Here is a 20,055-nt window from a genome sequence, read left to right on the forward strand (position 1 = left end):
AATCCGAAATGTTTCCTTTTATATGAAAATTTTTGTTTTGCTCTGTTTCTTGTGAAATGACAGCCTTTTGTTGTCATTAACTCCTCCTTCAGTCACTAGTTTCCATGAAAAAGCATGATCCTTTACACTCCATAGGTCCTTTGTCATCATTGGAAAGAAAGGTGGTTGAGGATCCTAGATAAACAAGAATAAAAAATGTTGTTTTTATATTTTTAACATGTGGTGTGAATGCGATAACTTGCTTATCAAATTTCTGAAGTTATTAATTTCCCATTAAAGTGATTGGATTATTCACTTTTGTCAAGATTTGAAATCACAAAAAAATGTTAATGACGTGTATACTTCACTAAATTTCCCTTAAACATTTATTTTAGTCTTCACAAGTTGCCATTGTGTAGTGAAGATGGATTGTCTTAAAAATTGCTAAGTGAATTTTATTTTAAGAAATTATACCACCTTTAACTAATCCTGCCTGTGCAGTCTGCATGTTTATGATACTTGCTGAAAACAATGCTATATAGACCTTGGAAAAGTTGCAACAACATTTTCTGGAAAATATAATAGTAGGTATGTTCTAAGTCTAAGCTGCTTAATTTTTGATATAATACATCAAAGGAAGTATGCTTTGGTTCTTAAATCAGGAAAAGAAATTAAAATTTTTAAAACTGATCTTCTAGATCATCTGCATAGACCTTTGTTTTGAAAACCAGGAACCAGAAGCCTTGAGCCTTTTTATATGGAATACCTATTTCCTTAAGATAATAAGCTGGGCAGGGGGGTAAGCTCAGTGACAGAAAGCATGCTTAGCATGCATAAGGCTCTGGTTCAATGTTTGCCACTAAGAGAAAAAAATATATTGAATTAGATTGCAATATTCTGTTCATCTGTTTGCATTTGCTTGAGTCTATGGATTTGTTCTCAATTATTTTCAATAATGAATAATTTCAGAGGACTTGAAATTTCTTTTAAACTTCATAGAGTACTTTTTTAGATGCATTTTATGAGAAACCATTTCATTATGAAATAGAAATTCAGTAAGTATAAATACTTAGAGGTTTTTGGTTTTTCTTTTTAACTTTTATGTAAAGGAACTGTACCTAAATTTTCCTAATATCCTAAAAGGGAGAGTATTTTCTTTTTACTTTGCTCTATTCTAAAACAAACTGTACCATTTTCACAGACATCACCAAAAATTAAATTTTTATGTCTAAACCCATGAGCCTTCTGAAATGTCTGTGCTGCTGATTAGCTATTTAAATGTTCTCTTTTAAAATAAGGTCTGAAGTTATTATAATGTTTTGATAAACAGTATATGAATCCTCTCCAACCTATAGTGTCATGTTGCTTAGATATTTGTCTCAGATTTAGATATATTCATTTTTAAAATACCTTGCCATTTGCAAACATAGCAAGGATAAAGTGTAGATAAGAAATGAAGGAATAAAACCTATAGTAGGTAAAGATGTCTTGATTTGGTGATACAGTGATAAAAATTTGACTCATCTTTACTAAAAATAAGTTCCTTTGTAGTCATAAAAAATTGTTTACTAAGTTAAAAGAATGGTAACATCAGGGTCATGAGCTTTTATGGATAATTTAGGTGATGGCATTCAGCTAGTCAAAGAATATAACTTGGTTGGTAAGAAACCAGTGTAAAGAAGAAGTGGCCTGTAGAGTGTCTCTGCTAGTTGGTAAACTGTGGTTTCTTGAACCCAGAACAATCTTGATATTGAAGAGGTAAAAGAGTATAGCCATAGCCCTAACATCTTGGGTTACATTTTTTATGCCCTTCATGCTCTATAAGTAGACCTTAACATGTGCCTTTCCATCTCAGTCTTTCTAGATATCTTAAACTCAGGAGTTGGAATGCATTGGAAGAGGTCCTTACTCTCCCTAAAACCATCTACCTCTCTTTCTTTAGTGGTACCCAATATGTTGAAATGATCAGATGATAATCCATGAGAGAAAGATTTTGCTTAAGTTGAAATAGAATGTTAATTTCTTTAATTTTAGTTACTCAGTTTTCTTTCAGTCATGCACTGATTCAATGACTGGCACAAGTAATAAAGGTATTCTATCATGTAAGTGTTATTTGTGACTAATATCAATCACATTATGTTTAATAAACACCCACATGCCAACAAGCATTACTCTACACAGGCTGACATGTTAATGAGACTTTTTTGTATATATCATTAAAATTGAGGATGCAATGAAGAGAACAGGAAGTAACCCTCAGAGTAGAGAGGAACATGAATCCAATGCACCTTGCATACTAGTAAAATGTACGATGTACAATTGTCCCTCAGAGAACAATCCCTGAATTGGCATGGTAACATTAGCTATCTAAATCTTGGCATTATTTTAGTATTAGGACAGTGATATAAAGTTAGTTTTCTGTATATCATCCAGGTAATAGCTATCTGAGAATAGGTAGTCATGTTTCAGGCACTGATCATCTTAGGAAAGAAATGCTGAACAGGTAGGTGAGTGCTTTTGTGTATTAATTGATATTTCCACAGCAATCATAATTTGATACTATTTTATATTTAACAAAATGTAGACACAAATATTAATTGCTCAGAATTTTTGTAATCTATTGATGAATATATCTTCTACCACAAGGAAAGGAGAAATTGTTAATATTAATAGCAAATATATACATGCTGGCATTGTTCTAAGCAGGATAAATTTTGGACACTGTCAGCCATCGGTAAGAAAGTACTAGGAAGCTGGTTCTGTTTTTGTTGTGAGTCACAAGTGATCTGGGCTCACCACCACAAAGAGCAGTAGATGAATGAAACTTACTCCTTCAGGCGACTTTGATTAATATCTCCCCTTCCCCTTGCTCCTGACCTCTGGTAATACTGATATTAGGTTGATTTTTATGAAGTATCTGATTCATCCTGTGTACCTTTCTGTTCTGTTTCTCTGAGATCAACTGTTTTGCCTTCCACCCAAGATATCATATAGTATTTATCTGTGTGCCTGTCTAGTTTACTTAGCATGATGCCCTCCAGTTCCAACCATGTTGTTGTGAATGACAGAATTTCCTTCTTTTGTAAACACTGTGCAGTATTCCATTGTGTTTGTATACCACATTTCTTTATCTCTTCATCTGTTGATGCTTCCTTAGGTTATTTTCTGTTGGCTATTATGAATAATGTTGAAATGAGCATGAGAGCACAAATATCTCTGTGATGTACTGATTTCAGTTCTCTTAGGTGCATACACAGAAGTGATATTCCTAGATCATTTGGTGATTTTATATTTAGTTTTTTGAGGAACTTCCGGACTATTTTCCAAAATGGCTATACACCTTTACATCCCACATTACACTGTACCATGCAAAAATATACAATTTTTGTCAAAATAATTTCAACATTTTAATTTTTAAAACCAGTGTTTGTGCAACTTATTGTTAAAATAAAAGTAAACTTATTACTTCATGAGGAACTTTGGTGTCTGCCTTTCCCCAGCAATAAAGTGTCCTCTGAATTGTGTCTATGGTTTAATTAATGTCATTTTTTAAAAAGGAAAAGTATAGCTGGGTGTGGTGCATGCTTGTAGTCCCAGAGGCTTAGGAGGCTGAGGCAGCAGGATCTTGAGTTCAAAGCCAGCCTCAGCAAAAGTGAGGTGCTAAGTAACTCAGTGAGACCCTATCCCTAAATAAAATACAAAATAGTGCTGGAGATGTGTGGTTCAGTGGTTCAGTGCCCTTGAGTTCAATTTCCAGTACCCACCTCCCACCAAAAAAAGGAAAAAAAAATCTAGTACTTATTGAGTACCTTATTGTTACGCACTGTACTAACACTTAACATAACTTTGTTCTCTCATTTAATACAACAACCTTAAAACTAATGAATATCCTCATTTTGTATAAGAGGCTCTGCAGAGTTTAAATCAGAATTTTTAACACTAAATTATAAATAGAAACATTTTGGGCTAGGTAATTCTTTTTTGTGTCTATTTAAAGTGAATATAAATAAGTGCTTAAAAACAGGGCTTTTGAAGTCAAAAGCTAAGTTTCTGCCTCAGCTTTATTAGTTTATTAGTTAGATGTATGACGATATGATCTCTCTGCTTCCCTAAAATGGGTATAATAATAAAAGCCAGATGAGGTGTGTTTGAAGATTGCACGAGTTAACATTTGAAGTGCCTGGCTCCTTGTATGTACTATGTAATATTTGATTTATTAGGATGATTATTATTTCTTATAAATACTTTAAAAGACTATTGCAATTTTAATAAAAATAAATCCATGCCTTTTGTCACTTAGTAATATTATGTATTTCCTCATATACTCTGCATGTATTCTTTGTTGGTTAAATTTATAACTAAGCATTTTTTTAACTTATACTATAAATGATATTTTTCTTCCTATGCAGTTGCTGATTTTTCTGTCAGAAAACTATTGATTTTTGTATACTGATCCTAAATTCAGACACTTCATTGAATTTTCTTATGACTTACAGTTCATTTTTAAAAGCTGGAATGTTTGAATCTCTCTTGACTCCTTTCTTTCTTTCAAGCCACACACCAAATCGCATCAGGCCTACCTTAGTATGTACAGTATGTAGCCATTCCCATTCTGTCCCAAGCATGCCATCCTTCTCCTGAATTATTGGCAAGTTCTTCCAGCCTCTGGGTTCATCCCACTGCAATCTATGCTCAAAAGAATTTAGGACCAACCAAGGATCATTTTTCTCCTCTACTTCTATTGCCATCTTTTTTCTTTCCTCTATTGCTAAATCAGCTAGCACTTCCTCATAAATGTTGAAAAATAATAGTGAGAAAGATCAGTCTCATCTTTATTCTCACTTTAATGAGAAGGATTTAATATTATTTAATATTCTGCTTGTGGTTAGGTTCTGTTAAGTAATTTTTAGCATAATTTGATAGCTTTCTGATATTTAGTTTCCTTGGTTTTTGTCTAAATAGTTGGTTTTGTCAAATTGTTTAGGTAGCTATTAACACAATCATGTAGGCTTTTCTCTTTCTCATAGTCCATAGGGTCATTTTTATATCCATCATCATATTAATGAGTGAAGCCTGTACTGAGTTGAAAAATACAATGTCTTTTAATCTACTGATAGATATTTAACTAAAATTTATTTGGAGATTTATTCAGTTCCCTCTATTTGTGTGTGAAGTGGATCTTAATTTTTAATGTTTAGTTATGGTCATTTCAACAAAACTTTGATACAAGATTTCAGGTGGTTTAATTTAATTAATTAATTTATTTTATGGGAGAAAGGATTGAACCTAGGGACACTCTTATTAAAAGTAGTGTTACATCCCCAGATCTTTTTTTTTAAAAAAAAATATTTTTAGTTATATATAGACACAATATCTTTATTTTATTTATTTATTTATTTTTATGTGGTGCTAAGGACTGGACCAAGTACCTCACACATGCTAGGCAAGAGCTCTATGACTGAGCTACAACTGCAGCCCTTATTTCTATTTTTAAGACAGGGTTTTGACTCCATTGCTGAGGGTACTTTTAAGTTGCTGAGGCTGTTCTTGAATTTGTGATCCTCCTGACTCAGCCTTCTGAGTCACTGGGATTATAAGAATGTACCACTGCACTTGACTATGTTTTGTTTTTGTTTTTGTTTTAACTTTTAATTGAGAAGATAGCATCATTTTAAATTTTTTTATATTGTAACTGTAAATTTGGGATTATGTGTTCCTGTACAGTTCATTGGAGCTCTCTTAGAAGACCCCATTCTATTTCGTTTTTTTATTGATAAAGGTTTGATAATCTTTTCAATTTCTTCTAGTTATTATTCTGTTCATTTTCTATAATTTTCAATAAATGTTCATCATTTGCATTTTCCTAGTCATCCATTTATTTGGTTTTTCAAGTTTAATTAGCATGAAGTCACATAAAATATACTTATAAATTTTAAATATGTTCTTATCTGTGTATATCTTCTTCATTGCTTACCTTGTAAAAATTGTGATTCCTTATCTCTGCCCCTATTTTTTCTGAGAACCAGTTTTGATTTTAATTCTGATTTTTAATTTTGTTCTTGATACTTCTTATAATTTTTGTCTTTTTTTTGTTTTCTTTTAATTTTTACAACTTTGTTAGTTGAATTCATGGCTTATATTTTATGCATTATTTTTATTTAGTAATATGGTTATTTTAAACCACCTATTTCCCACCAAGTACAGTTTTGACAATTTCTCATAAAATTCTCATAGTTTCATGAAAATAACTCCATCATGTGTTTGGTAGTCCTACTAAACATGCTTATTGGCTTGACATGCTAAATATTACCAAATTAATTGCAGTCAATATTTTTAAAACTCATATACCCAAATTACCAGGCTGACTGATGAGTTTTATTTGTAATGGTCCTTAGTATTTTTCTAGCCCCTGAATATAACTGTTTGGCTGATTTGAGTATAACTTCAAAAATTCTCTGCAGTAAGACCTCAGAATAAAGCAAATATAATTAAGCAGTGAACACTATGGCTTTACACTTCAGAGAGTGGGTTCTGGAATTTAACTCCTGAAATTGAATCTTTGGCTTTTTATGTAGTTGCTATGTTACCTTGGTCAAATTACCTTTTGTATATTTGGTAACCCATAAAATGAACATAATAGCGGTCTCCACTTTTATGATTTCTGTAAAGAGAATATGAGTTGATATAAAAAGCACCTGAAAATGCATGCCTTATAGAAACCATTTAATAGATGTAAATATTACTACTTAAAATTATTTCCAATATAAATCATGGAACAGATAAACATTGCGGTGCTCAAATAGAAACCAGGAACATCTATTTCTTTGTATGAGTAGCATTCTTCTAAGCTGAAATATAAGCCAATAAGCACTGCAGAATAATTGCCATCTTATTAATTTTATTACCCCTTCCAACAAGCTCAGACTCCAGTTGACACTTGCAGAGCTGGGCCTTTTTAAAATCCACATTCATTTGTTGGCAGGGTTTCACACTCCTGTCAAGTTCGATAATTCATGGAGTAGGTTTAATTGACAGGATTTTAGTTAGTATGAACTAGAAACAGCCTGTTTTGCAGGGTTGGTTTATTTTTGTTGAAGGAAGCTGGGTGTCTGACAATTATGTTTACCAGCGAATGTATTCTCTGCTATACTCCTTAAAATTCTTGGGAGTGAGAAAAGAGGCCTGTGTCCTCACGGTTTTTAAATTCCTACATGAGAACGAAAATTTTGTCTACAACACCAGACTTGTTTGTTAAACATAAAAGAACATAAATCCTCCCTGGGTCCCCAGGGGTATGTTAGAGAAAGGGAGTGATCATTATAAACCACTTACCACTGTGTGCGCTGTATCATGTTGCCGTGAGAAAGTGATGTTTGATTGGCTCATAAAATAGGCTTAGTAAATCCTTTAAATACTGACGTGGGCAATTGTGCACATTGAAAATTAATACCTGAGAGTGTATTATAAGGATTACTGTGCCTCCAGAGTGGACACCTGGGCATGGATCTCTCTGAATTGGAAGATGATTGTGTATTTCATGTCAAATGTTACTTGCTTTTATCATTTCTCTTTCATTTAACTATGGCCTACAGTTAGGCTTTTCATCATTGTTTCCTCTTCTCGTTTTCTTCTGCATGTTTTGAGCTGTGTTAGAGTACATCGACCAACCAGCCTCTGCTATGAATCAGATATTCTGCAAATGGCACTCTTTGAAAGCAAAATAAAGAGACAAACAAAACACTTCAAATTATTAGGGATATTAACGGGGTTTAATTTATTATTCTTTTTCCAGACTCCTGCATTCTCAGTAGGTTGAAAGGAAATATTAAAATCAGGTGGCAGGGGTAGTTTTTTTTTTCTTTATGCAATTTTGAATGATAAGCCATCAACAATGAGGCATGGAAATACTTTCCAGGTAGATCCTCTTTTAATCTGTTTTATTTTATTTTTGTGGTGTCGAGGATTGAACCCAGGCCTCACGCACACAAGGCAAGATCTCCACTATTGAGATATAAACCCCAGTGCTGATCTCTTTTACATGATTCTTGATGCAATTTAAGTCAACTTAAAAAATGCAATTTTTTAAATCATGTGCTTTCAAAGGGTTATTTTCTGTTTCCATTAACAGGAAAAAATTAAGCCTTAATAAGTAATTATTTTATTAACATTTAAAATTATGTAGAAGGACTGGGATATGGCTCAGTTGGTAGAGTGCTTGCCTAGCATGCACAAGGCCCTGAGTTCAATCCCCAGCACTGCCCCCCCCAAATAAACAAACAAACAAACAAACAAATAAAATTATGTAGATAGCTTAACAATTGTTGGATATGGCCATAAAAATTAATATTAGAATAATTGGAGGAATTTTAGAACTATATTTTTATGACATGAGTTCTGAATACAGCTTAAAATGCCTAATTTACTGTGAAACACTAACATATGCTAAGTTCTACTGTTTTGTAAGCAAATAATATGGTACTTTTTTAGATGTGCATTTCATTTAACCTTCATGAAACACAAATCTATGCAGTATTTTTAAAGTGCTATGATAAATGTATGTGCCAGACTTGCATGAGCACGTAAGAATTAATTGCCCACTATGTAGCTGTAAATCCAGAAATTGTTATAAAAGTTGTTTTTAAATGGCATCATATTCAGCAGAAAATCTTCATAAAGTAAGTAATAACAGATTCATTACTCCTCTCTTATTTGCAGGACAGTGGTTTTGCATCAACATATAGGTTATTCAGCCCATGATATTTTTCTTTTGCAGTGCTGGGTAACAAACCCAGGGCATTGCACAGGCTAAGCTAATGATGTACCACTGAGCCATACCCTCAGCCCTCAGCCCTCAGCCCAACAAATAAAAGACTTATTTGTTGTTTAATAAATTCTTAACCTTTACAATTCAGACATATCCTTATGTAGTAAAAATACCTTTTTAAATACTTCCAAAGAAGTTACAAATCAGACAAGCACATATGGTGCCTCTTTTTTTTTTTTAACAGAAATAACAAGAAAGTTATGTATAGTAAAATAGCTATGAAAATTGCTAATTTTAGGTTTCCTGAGAGTGATATTCTTTTCTCATGGGATGCTTTCTATATTCAAAAGATTATAATAGTTATTTTTGAAAATGTTCTCAAGAAAAATTTTGATACAGGTGGGGGATGGCAGATGCCTGAAATTCCAGTGGCAGGAGGCTGAGGCAGGAGGATTGCAAGTTCAAAGCTAGCCTGAGCAACTTAGCAAGATCCTGTCTCAAAATTTAAAATTAAAAAAATAAAGATCTGAGGATGCAGCTCAGTGTTAAGTGCCCCTGGATTTAATCCCCAATAGCAAATGAAAAATAAAAAAAAAAAAAACAATCTTTTTGACCCAAGTGTTCTACCCATGGTGTTTGTTGAAAATAACTTTATAATGGATACTTTCTGATTTTTATCTTTTCTGGTCTTTCTTTGGTGCATGGCTCTATAGACTGCTTTTGCTTCTGGAGGAAATTGTCCCCTTTCTCCTTTCATCACATCTGTGCCATTTCTCACTATGGTTTTCCCTTTTTTCCTTGACTGTTCCTTTTAAGGATGCTTTTGTTAAAAAGATCTTTCCTTTTGACTCACACTTGAAATGTTTCTTGGTATTCCTCAAGTACATGGTGATTCTTTTACTTCCACCGGTTGAAATCTATAAGGTTGGCAAAAATCAAATGCTTACAGGACTGAGTAATGTAAATAGATTAAATAGATGAAGAGATCTGTTGTTTTTGTTTTGTTTTGTTTTGTTTTGTTTATTTAGCTTTTAAATTATAGGAAGTAGATGAGGATTTCTAAAACTGAAAAGAACATGGCTCATCCAGAACTGTTCCTCTTAGTGTTGGCTTCAGTTGATATGAGAGCCACGTGCCTGTCCAAATACTGATACCATGTTTACTAAGTGCCTGAGATATAGGTACTAGGGAGAAGACAACTCTCCTGGAGCCGACACCAGCTTTGGAAATGGACCCTCATGGAGTCACACTAAAGCTAAAGATGCTCACTTTTTCTTTTCTTTTTCTCTTGTTTTGTTTTGTTATTGGGGATTGAACCCAGAGGTGCTTTATCATTGTGCTATATCCTCAGCCTTTTTTATTTTTATTTTTGAGACAGTGTCTAGATACTCAATCGTACCAGATCATCAAATAAGAAAAAAAAAGTCAGAGATCCAGATTTTCTGTTCAGCGCTACTTTTTAATCTCCTTATTTTGTTTTGTTTTGTTTTGTTTTTTTAGAGAAACATAGGGCCTATTAAAACTGTGTTCCCTCTTTTGTTAGGTTGATTTAAAAAAGGAAGTTCCTAAAATCTTACTCCAAAATACCAAGGCCTGCTCACCTATGCCTGTTTTCACAGCATGATCTCCATCCTCTTCTTTGTTTCCCACCCTCTATTCATGACTGACCATGCTTGGAGCCTCTGTTCTTATATTACATCTTAGGTATTAGACTTCTTGCTAAAATGCATTTCCATTTCCCTCCCTTGCAACCCTTGGTCAGTCAATATTCTTTGACAGCCCAGATGTCAAGGCCTTAGTAAATTGACCCCAATTTCATTGTATAAAGTTACTCTTACTCTTCCAGTATTCCTCAGTATCCTTCAGTAGAGTTCTTATCAATGTGGTTTGTGGACCCGGAACCCAATGAAGCTGTGGTTTCATCTTTGTATCCTGAGAATCCCAGCTCAACATTTTATACCTAAACAATGCTTCATAAACACCTATAGAAATAGTGGAAACCTGAGTCAGATTTACCTCCCAACAATCAGATAGTCTTGAACAGAAGCTTTGTTTCCCAGGTGGACAGTCTTGGTGTGAAAATTTCCTTTTGTTGAAAATGATAATTACCAAATTTTGAACTATTTACACTTGAAATATTTTTAGATCTGTTTCACTCAACTCCCTGTACTCCTCCCTCTCCACCTCTTCACCTCTCCCACACCCTCACACCCAAACTGCTGCAGTGGGTGTAAAGAATGACTTATGCATTTGTAATGTATGACCCTGGACTTGTCATGATAGAGCACAAACATTCCCTCTTCTTTATTTTTGAGTTTTCTTAAAAGAAGTGTCAGGGGAGTAAGAAGGATGCAGACTAGGAATGGATATAACTTTATTGACTGGTAACTTGGTGCCAACAATGTTTTCAAAACCATGAAAGTACTGTGAGTTGAATAGCACTGTCCTCAATTTACTGATGTGGAAAGTAAGGTTAATTTACTTGTCATAAGAGAGTTCTGGATAATTTCTGAGGAGGAAGATTTATAGCTGTAATTGGTTTGTTGTATATTCTGTTTGTTTTCAACAATTTCTTTTCTTCTTTGAATTCAATGCTATTTAAAATACATTAGTTTTGGTTATCTGGTGTCTCCTGAATTTAAACTATACTAAAAAAAAAAAAAAACCCTCAGTCATTTTAAATTAATGTCAGACTTCCCTTTTAACAGAATTTCTGGACTCTCCTGTTTAGCATTCTGAAATGCAATTCATAGATGCCATCATCTATTTGTATGTGCAGTTCTTTGAAAAATAAATATAATGTTGGAGCTGGGGCTGGGGGTCAGTGGTAGTGCACTTGCCTAGCATATGTGAAGCACTGGGTTCATTCTCAGAACCACATATAAATTTTAAAAAAAAAGGTTTATCAACAACTGAAAAACCATAAATAAATAAATAAATAAATAAATATAATGTCCTGAGTATTATATAAACATGAAATAATAGCAAAATAATTTATACTGAAACATGTATTCTAATACACTCATACATATTAATAGTTACACAAGAAAATAAAATAAATGGTCAGATGTTTACATCTTTTAAGTAGACTTATTTTAAATTTTGACAGCTGTAGATATAGATTAATAATAGATTTAACTGGGAACAGTGGTAGACACCTGTAATCATAGCAGCTCAGAAGGCTGAGGCAGGAGGATGGTGAGTTCAAAGCCAGCTTCAGCAACTTAGGGAGGTCCTAAGCAACTCAGACAGATCCTGTCTCTAAATAAAATATTTTTAAAAGGGGTTGGGGATTAAGTTCAGTGGTTAAGCACCCATAGTTTCATTCCCTGGTACCAAAAAATAAAAATAAAAATAAAATAAAAGATTTAATTGTCTTTGTCTTAATTGTGATGCAGATATGATAAGTAGTGTTCCTATTGGTGACATGTCTTTCCAAAGTAGTAACTAACTCTTGGTAGAGTTCCAAGCAAAATGCGAAAATCTTTCCTCCACTAATTTGAAACTTGATTTTCTATTTCTAGAAAATTTTTCTTAAACTAAAAAGTATATAAAATATATGTACTTATACATGAAGTAGGTTAGGTTCCACACTCAGATGCATGATAGCAAAAACTTTGCCTCAATGACATATCCAGTGAAATATTTTATAGGTGTTGGGAACATAGGGCAATATTTGTCATCAAGATTTTCTGGTATTAAGAATTTCTGAATCTAGTCCACTATACTTTACTCATTCCCCTTTTTTACCCCCAGTCATTGAGAAAACTTAAAAGTTCCTATTGATTTTTGAGGTTCTCTCTCATGGGGTAGTATTGTTCTAACTATCTCTTCCAAAGCAAAGTTGCCATTTGTTTAGAAGAAATAATCATTTCTTACTAGTGCCAAGTAAAACAGAAATATATAAGAATTGATTCCTTTGTTTAAGGATTTAATAGCCTAAGTAGATATTTAATATTAAAAATCTGTGTTTATCAAAATATATGTGATCTGAGAAGACCCAGGAAGATCATGCAGAGGAGGTAGTGTTCAAAGTGCATATGAAGCAGGTATACTGGAGTGGCGTTAGAAAAGTTGACATCTCAGATGAGGAAACAAAGGCAAGGAGTGTGGTACAAATGGAAGAGTTATTGCTAGGAACCAAAGGGCAACAATAATAGGAACTAAGACTGGAGTAAGATCATCCTATCCAAATGGAAATTAAATTGAATAATTTAGGAATCAAATGTCAAATGTAGTTCCTACAAAAATATAAGTTTACAATAACTACTAACTTTGGAATTTGTTAATAGCAAAACTGGAAGACTTTGAAAAGAAGACTCCGTTCTTCAATTTGGATCTCATTTTCAGTGTATATCCTCTTTAAAATATTTAATTATATCTCATTTAATTATAACTCATTTCTAAGGTCAATAAAGTCATTGAATCTATAGACACAGAATATGATTTATCAAAATAAGAAAACATGATTTTCAGTTCCTTCTACCTTTGTCTCTTTACAGGTATGATTTTGTAGAAGTTGAGGAACCCAGTGATGGAACTGTATTAGGGCGCTGGTGTGGTTCTGGTCCTGTACCAGGAAAACAGATTTCCAAAGGAAATCAAATCAGAATAAGATTTGTATCTGATGAGTATTTTCCTTCTGAACCCGGATTCTGCATCCACTACAACATTGTTATGCCAGTAAGTGCCACTTTAAGATCCCCTTATTTAAATGAGTCAGCTCTTTGTTTACTTGATTTCTCCTTTTAAATATGAGAATCAGACAACCAAAACCAAAAATCCTTTCCCCAGCTTGGACTTCCCTCCGTTAAATGTCACTGTCTTTATCACAGATAACTTAAATATTGCCACTATAGCACATTAGCAGTGTTAAAATGCCTTATCATTGTAATTTAATATTTGTTTTTGCATTTATAGAATTATAGTCTGCCCCTCACCCTCCAGCTCTGCCCTCACCTCCCAGCTCATTGACTGGTATTTCAACATTGTTGGAAAGTACGTAGGGATTTTCTGTTCAGAAAAATAGAGAAATTTGCATTATACATTACTCACTTGGAAATCACCGTAAAATTTTTTCTCTGTAATGTCTTTTTGAGTTAATTTCTAGTTTAAGTCATATTAAATAATAAAATATAATTTTAGTTTTTCTGGCATTTTTCATGACTTGTTATATGGCATTTAACTAAATATTCTTATGTTAAAGTTTTAATTTTTGAAGGATACTAGGTACTCTGGTGCTCTTATTTTCAAATCCATGTATTGACTTTGGAACCAGTATATTGTAGAGCTAGAAAACCAGCACTATTTGAGATTAATAGCACTAAATAGTTGTGTTTGCCTTAAAATTCCATGCTTTTATGTGATTTTCTACTTTTTTTTTTTTTTTACATTAAAGCATTATCATTTCTTTCTGTACCAACCAAAAAGTTTAATTTTTAGTTTGTTGTTTATAATATGATCTGCTTCTTTTGGTCTTTTCTTAGAGAAAAGCAAATTTATTAAATATTAATTTTTTTTCAGATCAATGCAAAAATGAAATATATTTTTAAATGTAATTATCCCTGCTTTCCTACTTAAGATTTATTGTGTTAAAATAATATTTATGCCCCATTGTTTCCCCCAAAAAAGGAATTTAAAAAATTCTCACTAGAATTAGTGAAATATTTAAGAAATATTTCTGATATTTTGTCTAATTATAATTGTGCATTGTATAATAATTGCAATGCTCTTGTATTTTGTGTAGGATTTTAAATATTTGTATGTGTTTGATGCACTACAACAAAAACGTTGGAAATTTTTTATTTGTATCCTGTGCCTAGATAAGCTATCCAGACATCCCTATAAAGATATATTAATATTGTAGTGTACCTTTTAATAATTATCAGTAATATCACAATTTAAAAGAATCTAAAAACTTGATATCTTTAATGGTTTTGACAGAATATTTAATATATTAGTAGGCACACTGAGAACACAACAAAGTATAGGCTGCTTTTATTACAATGTATACTCTTACTAGGTATAAAAACACTTAACATGTGCTAGTGACTCATGAGTCAAATTAGAAAATATGGAATCAATATTTGAATTTGTGTCTTACATTGTTAAGCTACAATTTCTCATTTTGATTGCCCACAGTGGAATTTTACATATTCATCGAGCAAAGAACTAAGAATAAATAATAAAAACAAACTGGAGTTTGAGAAACATAATTTTTTAATTTATTATGAATAGAATCCTTTATTATATATTATTGCTGATAAAGGAAATAGCTCTGAAATATTATAAATTAATGCTATGAATTTTGATTCATTTTCTTTATAGATTATTAAGATATCAAGATCATGCCATGCTAAAATTCTTTTTGCTATCATAGATTCTTTATCATTTTCTTTGTTACTTTCCAGGAATTTTCTTAATTTAATAATTTAATATTTTGAAATTTAAATGTAATAAAATTTAATAATTTTACCTAAAAATGAAAATTATTAAGAATAGATTATTTTAAAAACAGTATTGATGAGTAGTACATATTCTTTGTTTTTTCATGTGTGTGTGTGTGTGTGTGTGTGTGTGTGTGTTTGTGTTTGTGTGTATGTGTCTGGGGATTGAACACAGGTCCTTGTGCATGGTAGGCAGACACTCTTCCACTGAACCACATCCCCAGCCTAATAAGTAATACTTTTTTTTTTTTTTTGTACCAGAGATTCAACTCAGGTTGCTTTACCACTAAGTCATATCACTAGCCCTTTTTATTTTTTGAGGCAAGTTCTCACTAAGTTGCTTACAGCCTTGCTAATTTTCTAAGGCTGCTTTTGAACTTGAGGTCCTCCTGCCTCTGCCTCCTGAGTGGCTGGGATTACAGGTATAAACCTGGCCTGATAAGCAACATTTTGATACTGTAATTGAATAAAGCCACTAAGAATCTATTTAACATAATTGTTCAGTATCCTCCTTCACAGAATTTATAATGTTAAAATTTTCTTTTAACTGAATATGGCCTTGGGATCCTTGGCTACATTTTTACAAAGTGATATGATGTACAGTTTCAGTTTTATCTTGCCTAAGGTTGTTAAGATTTAAGTATGGAATGATTAAATTTTAGTAGAAAACATGACACTGGTTTTATGAGAGCAAAGGTTTTATTCATCCCTAATCTGTGATGAAAATAAAGTTTAAGTGCATTTGTATTATAAATTATACTCTTTGCATTATATTAATTTAAATGTGTATACATACTCGATTATTCTGCTACAGAACAAAACGTGAAAGCTAATATATATATATATATATATATATATATATATATATATATATATATATATATGCCACCAATAAAGGTTATCTGATTTACTGATCACATGGGTTATCTGGTTATATAACCCAAAGAGTTGTGGGAATTAAATGAAATATGAAAGATTTTAAAAAATCACAAAATTTTTATGGCACCCGGCCCCAGAGAGCATATTATAGTTTTTCAATAAATACTGGAGTATGAGTCACTGCAGTTTAACTAATAAAGATTCACCAACACTTGCACTGTATATCTAAAAAATGTGTATCAGAGTCATTAACATTTTTGTGAGGCAAAGAACCACAAGGATCTACAAAATGTACCGTATGTTCTTTTTGCTAAGAAAGCCCTGCCCCAAGGATTAGACTCAGTCAGAGATTTACAGTGATCCTGAGGAGACACCACAACTGAGAGATGTAGGTCAAGTTATCACCGGTTAAGCTGCCATTAAATTAAATTCAGTAGATTTTGAAATGACCTTTGAAAGAGTTTGGTAAATGGTAAACAAGGGCTTTGGTGTGCTGTTGTCAGCTATCCTTGGATCTGTTGAGCCTTTGTTTGCGAGACCCCTATAGGGACCTGAACTGAGCTGTAGATAATGGAGATACATGAAGAAATGGCATAGGAGATATTCTAAACCTTACCACCTTTGAGATGCCGGGCAGAGAGAAATGAGAGTGCTTGAAGGTGGGGTCTTGCATTTATTAATACATGTAACTTGGTGATTTTAATTTTAAAGATTGCTTTCTGGAGAAATTATTGATATGCAATCTGAACAAGCTTTGGTTCTTTTGTGGTTTAAGTTTGCTTTCTCAGCTGACTGGCCATTTCTTCACCTGTCTCTTGTCTAGATCCCATATACCCAACTCTCCTGACTTGCAGACACATCTAGTCTATACCTAATAACTGCCTAAGGAAGGGCAAGATTTGATGAGTGAAAATTTGACAAGCGATTATGCTTTTAAGCCTTGCAGAATGTTTTGAATTATCGTTGTATACTGCTAAGTGACATCCCAACCTCCATGAACCCCCCCCAACACTTTGTACCAGGGCAGCAATCCATCAATCTTATCTGAGAATCAGATAAATGAAAGCCTAAAGAAAGAAAGTGTGCCTCTTAGCAGACTTAAAAGTTCTTGTGGCATTTGCTCAGGGGCAAGTGCCCCTCCAAGCCCCTGGATCATCTCCCATACTTTTGTTATTTTTTTCATTCTTGCCATGGGTGAACTTTCATACTAGCACACTCAGTGTCCTAGAGGCAGTGGTCCCACTGATTGCAAACCCTCTGCTCTGAAACAGAACCTCTGCCGCAGCTGACCACAATGGTTTCTTAGCTTTGTAATGATAAAACTAATATGAACCGCAAGTCTTTAGTGAATGGTTATTCTTCCTGCATAGAGGTCTGTCATGAATGCCTCACACCAGACACATTATAGCTGCTCGGGATTTCATACCCATTGAGCCATTTCCCCTTAGAGTTGTCTAAAACAAAGTAGAATCGCACTAACTTCTCCTTGACTGCATGTTACCTTTATTGCTGCTACATGGTAGAGACCATTCAGCAACTGGAAAGCTGTTGAATCACAATAATGACACCAGGTATTCTGGTCCTGATATATTAGTGTGTTATCACCAAACCATCTTCTTTATGTACTAAAGAGTTGTTCTAGTATCCATTTTGTTTGTTTGTTCTTGAGGAGTGGATTGGATGGGGACTCTCATTAAACATTCCCTATTTTACACATAAATTATTATAATAACTGTGTACTATCATCCTTACCTGCGTTTTGCAATCAGTCCAGTGAATATTTTACATCAGTTTATAAACAAAGAAAAATTTAAGTTAAACCACATTTTTTTCTAGGATGAATTACAAAGAAAGTTTATTTTAAAACTGTATTTTATAAATAAAAAAGATAACTATAGCCTTTCTTAGGAGCATGAATGGGTATCTGATTCTGGTCAGCCTTTAGTTCTTTGTGATTCTGATTATCATGTGTCTTAGATGTGAAGTTTTAAATATATTACTTAACAATTTCTCAGGGTTGGCACCCAATTTGCTATTAAAAATTATGTTCGTCCTTGTAAGAAAATTTGCATATTCTTCTTTTCCTTCAATTAATGAAGGCATATTTTATATATAAATGTACACATATTTATATGTATGTAAAATATATATATAACAAATGTATAGGTAAACAAGTGATGGAATATTACTTTGAATAAAGTGATGCTGATACACTACTTAAGGATTTTACATGTTTTATAAATACATCATTTATAATTTCAACATCATTTTCTTGATTCCCAAGTCCCTTAGAATAAAACATTAGTAAAGTTTATTTCTTCCTTTTACCATGTTAAGTTGGTATTATAAGCTGTTTAGTTTTTTAAATACCAGCATGAAATGTTGTCTTGAAATGGTAGGTAGTTGTAGATTTTTTAAAAAATATAGTATACATAAATTTAAAATTTTAGCACTTTAATGCTATTTTGGAGAAGTATTTATAGAAATATTATTCCCAAGTCATGCCCCATTAATAAATCATGAAAAATAAATATATGTAAATTGATACCAAATGATACACACACACACACACACACACACACTCAGCTTTGATGATTGTGCTTAAGGAGTTAAAAGTGTTTTATATATTTTTTTTCTTCCTGCTGAAGGAGACAGGGGGAGAAAAAGGACGGAAAAAAATGTCCTGATAGATTAGCAGTGAGAGATTGTTTGAGAAGAAATGAAGCAAAACTGAAATAAAACAGTGCAAGCTCATTTGTGTTTGGAGGCCACACACAGTGGGATCCCAGGACACATTTCAGATCTCTTAAAAGAAAATTTCTTGTTTAATTTTGGAGTAAATTATAATAGATTATATATGTTTTACTCTGAAAACTGCAGCATAAGCACCATTATTTAAAATGTTAAGAGACCTACAAGGGCTGGAAATAATATCTTTTTCTCCAGTATCAAAAGATCTTTTGAAAAGTTTTATTTTGCAGCCTAAAATGTAAAATCTACCAAATATTTTTGTTAGAAAAATTGAATCCAAAAACCATACCGATATTTTAAATGAGATGTATAAATCCAAATATGAATCTTCTCAGTGTTTTTTCTTAATATGTATAATTATTCTTAAGTATAATGCATGCTACTTGTCATATTTTTTAAAAATGCTTATGAGACTTAAGACCTTTCTTTCCCCCACTCCCATCTGGTTAACATTATTTAAAAAATGATAAAACTACCACTAATTTGTCTTAAATCGTTTTATTGAATATTATATCTTTAAGTGTTTTAATCTAAAATTTCTGAGCTAAAGTAACACAATATAATATTTACAACAATTTATTTGCTCTTTCTACTTAAGCATGGATCAGTTTTGATTAAGAGAAAAGATATTGGTAGCCACCATGCCAATTGATCCCCATGAATTTTTACTCTCTTCTTTATTGCCTGAAAAGGTGGGCGGGGAAGGGGGGTGAAGACTCAGCTGAATAAACTTTTACTTCCAGGATATAGTGAAACTCATTTTCTTTTAAATTCTTTTCGAAATTGTTTGGTTATTTTTTGACATCTTTTTTAAACACTTACAATCAGTGACACTGGTTTGGATATTGAAGATTAGTAGTTGATGAAATAATAATGCAGAATAGTATAATAGTACATGTTACATACTATAGTACAAAACTGTTGTATTGTAGTCACATTATAACCCCAACTATGTGATCCTGTGAATGACCTGTCTAGAGTGAAGTCAGAGTGCCCGCCATTGTGCTTGGTTTCCGTGGGGAGGGGTTAGAAGGACACTTGATGCCTGAGGTTCTATTAAGGAATGCATGACTGATTGCCAAACTAGTTATTAATTATGCAGGATACAGAGAACAAAGCAGCTCAGTGAATATTGAAGTTGAGGAGAAGGGGGGAGACTTTTTTTTTTTTTTCATTTCTTCTGGCATATGCCAGTAGACTATTTCACTGTTAATAACATGGAAAGAAAAGTTTTAA

General features: G+C 32.8%; 1 protein-coding gene across 3 annotated transcripts in view; it reads left to right on the top strand.

Moving 5' to 3' along the window:
• Positions 1–20,055, top strand: part of Pdgfc (platelet derived growth factor C) — a 199,694-nt gene that overhangs the window by 137,894 nt on the left and 41,745 nt on the right. For all 3 annotated transcript variants that reach the window (XM_078021968.1, XM_078021967.1, XM_021730271.3), the window contains exon 4: positions 13,246–13,426. In XM_078021968.1, the coding sequence (XP_077878094.1) occupies positions 13,246–13,426 (181 nt within the window). The remainder of the gene's footprint in view (positions 1–13,245; positions 13,427–20,055) is intronic.

This window comes from Ictidomys tridecemlineatus, chromosome 9 (genome assembly GCF_052094955.1).
Source record: "Ictidomys tridecemlineatus isolate mIctTri1 chromosome 9, mIctTri1.hap1, whole genome shotgun sequence".
Classification (NCBI taxonomy): domain Eukaryota; kingdom Metazoa; phylum Chordata; class Mammalia; order Rodentia; family Sciuridae; genus Ictidomys; species Ictidomys tridecemlineatus.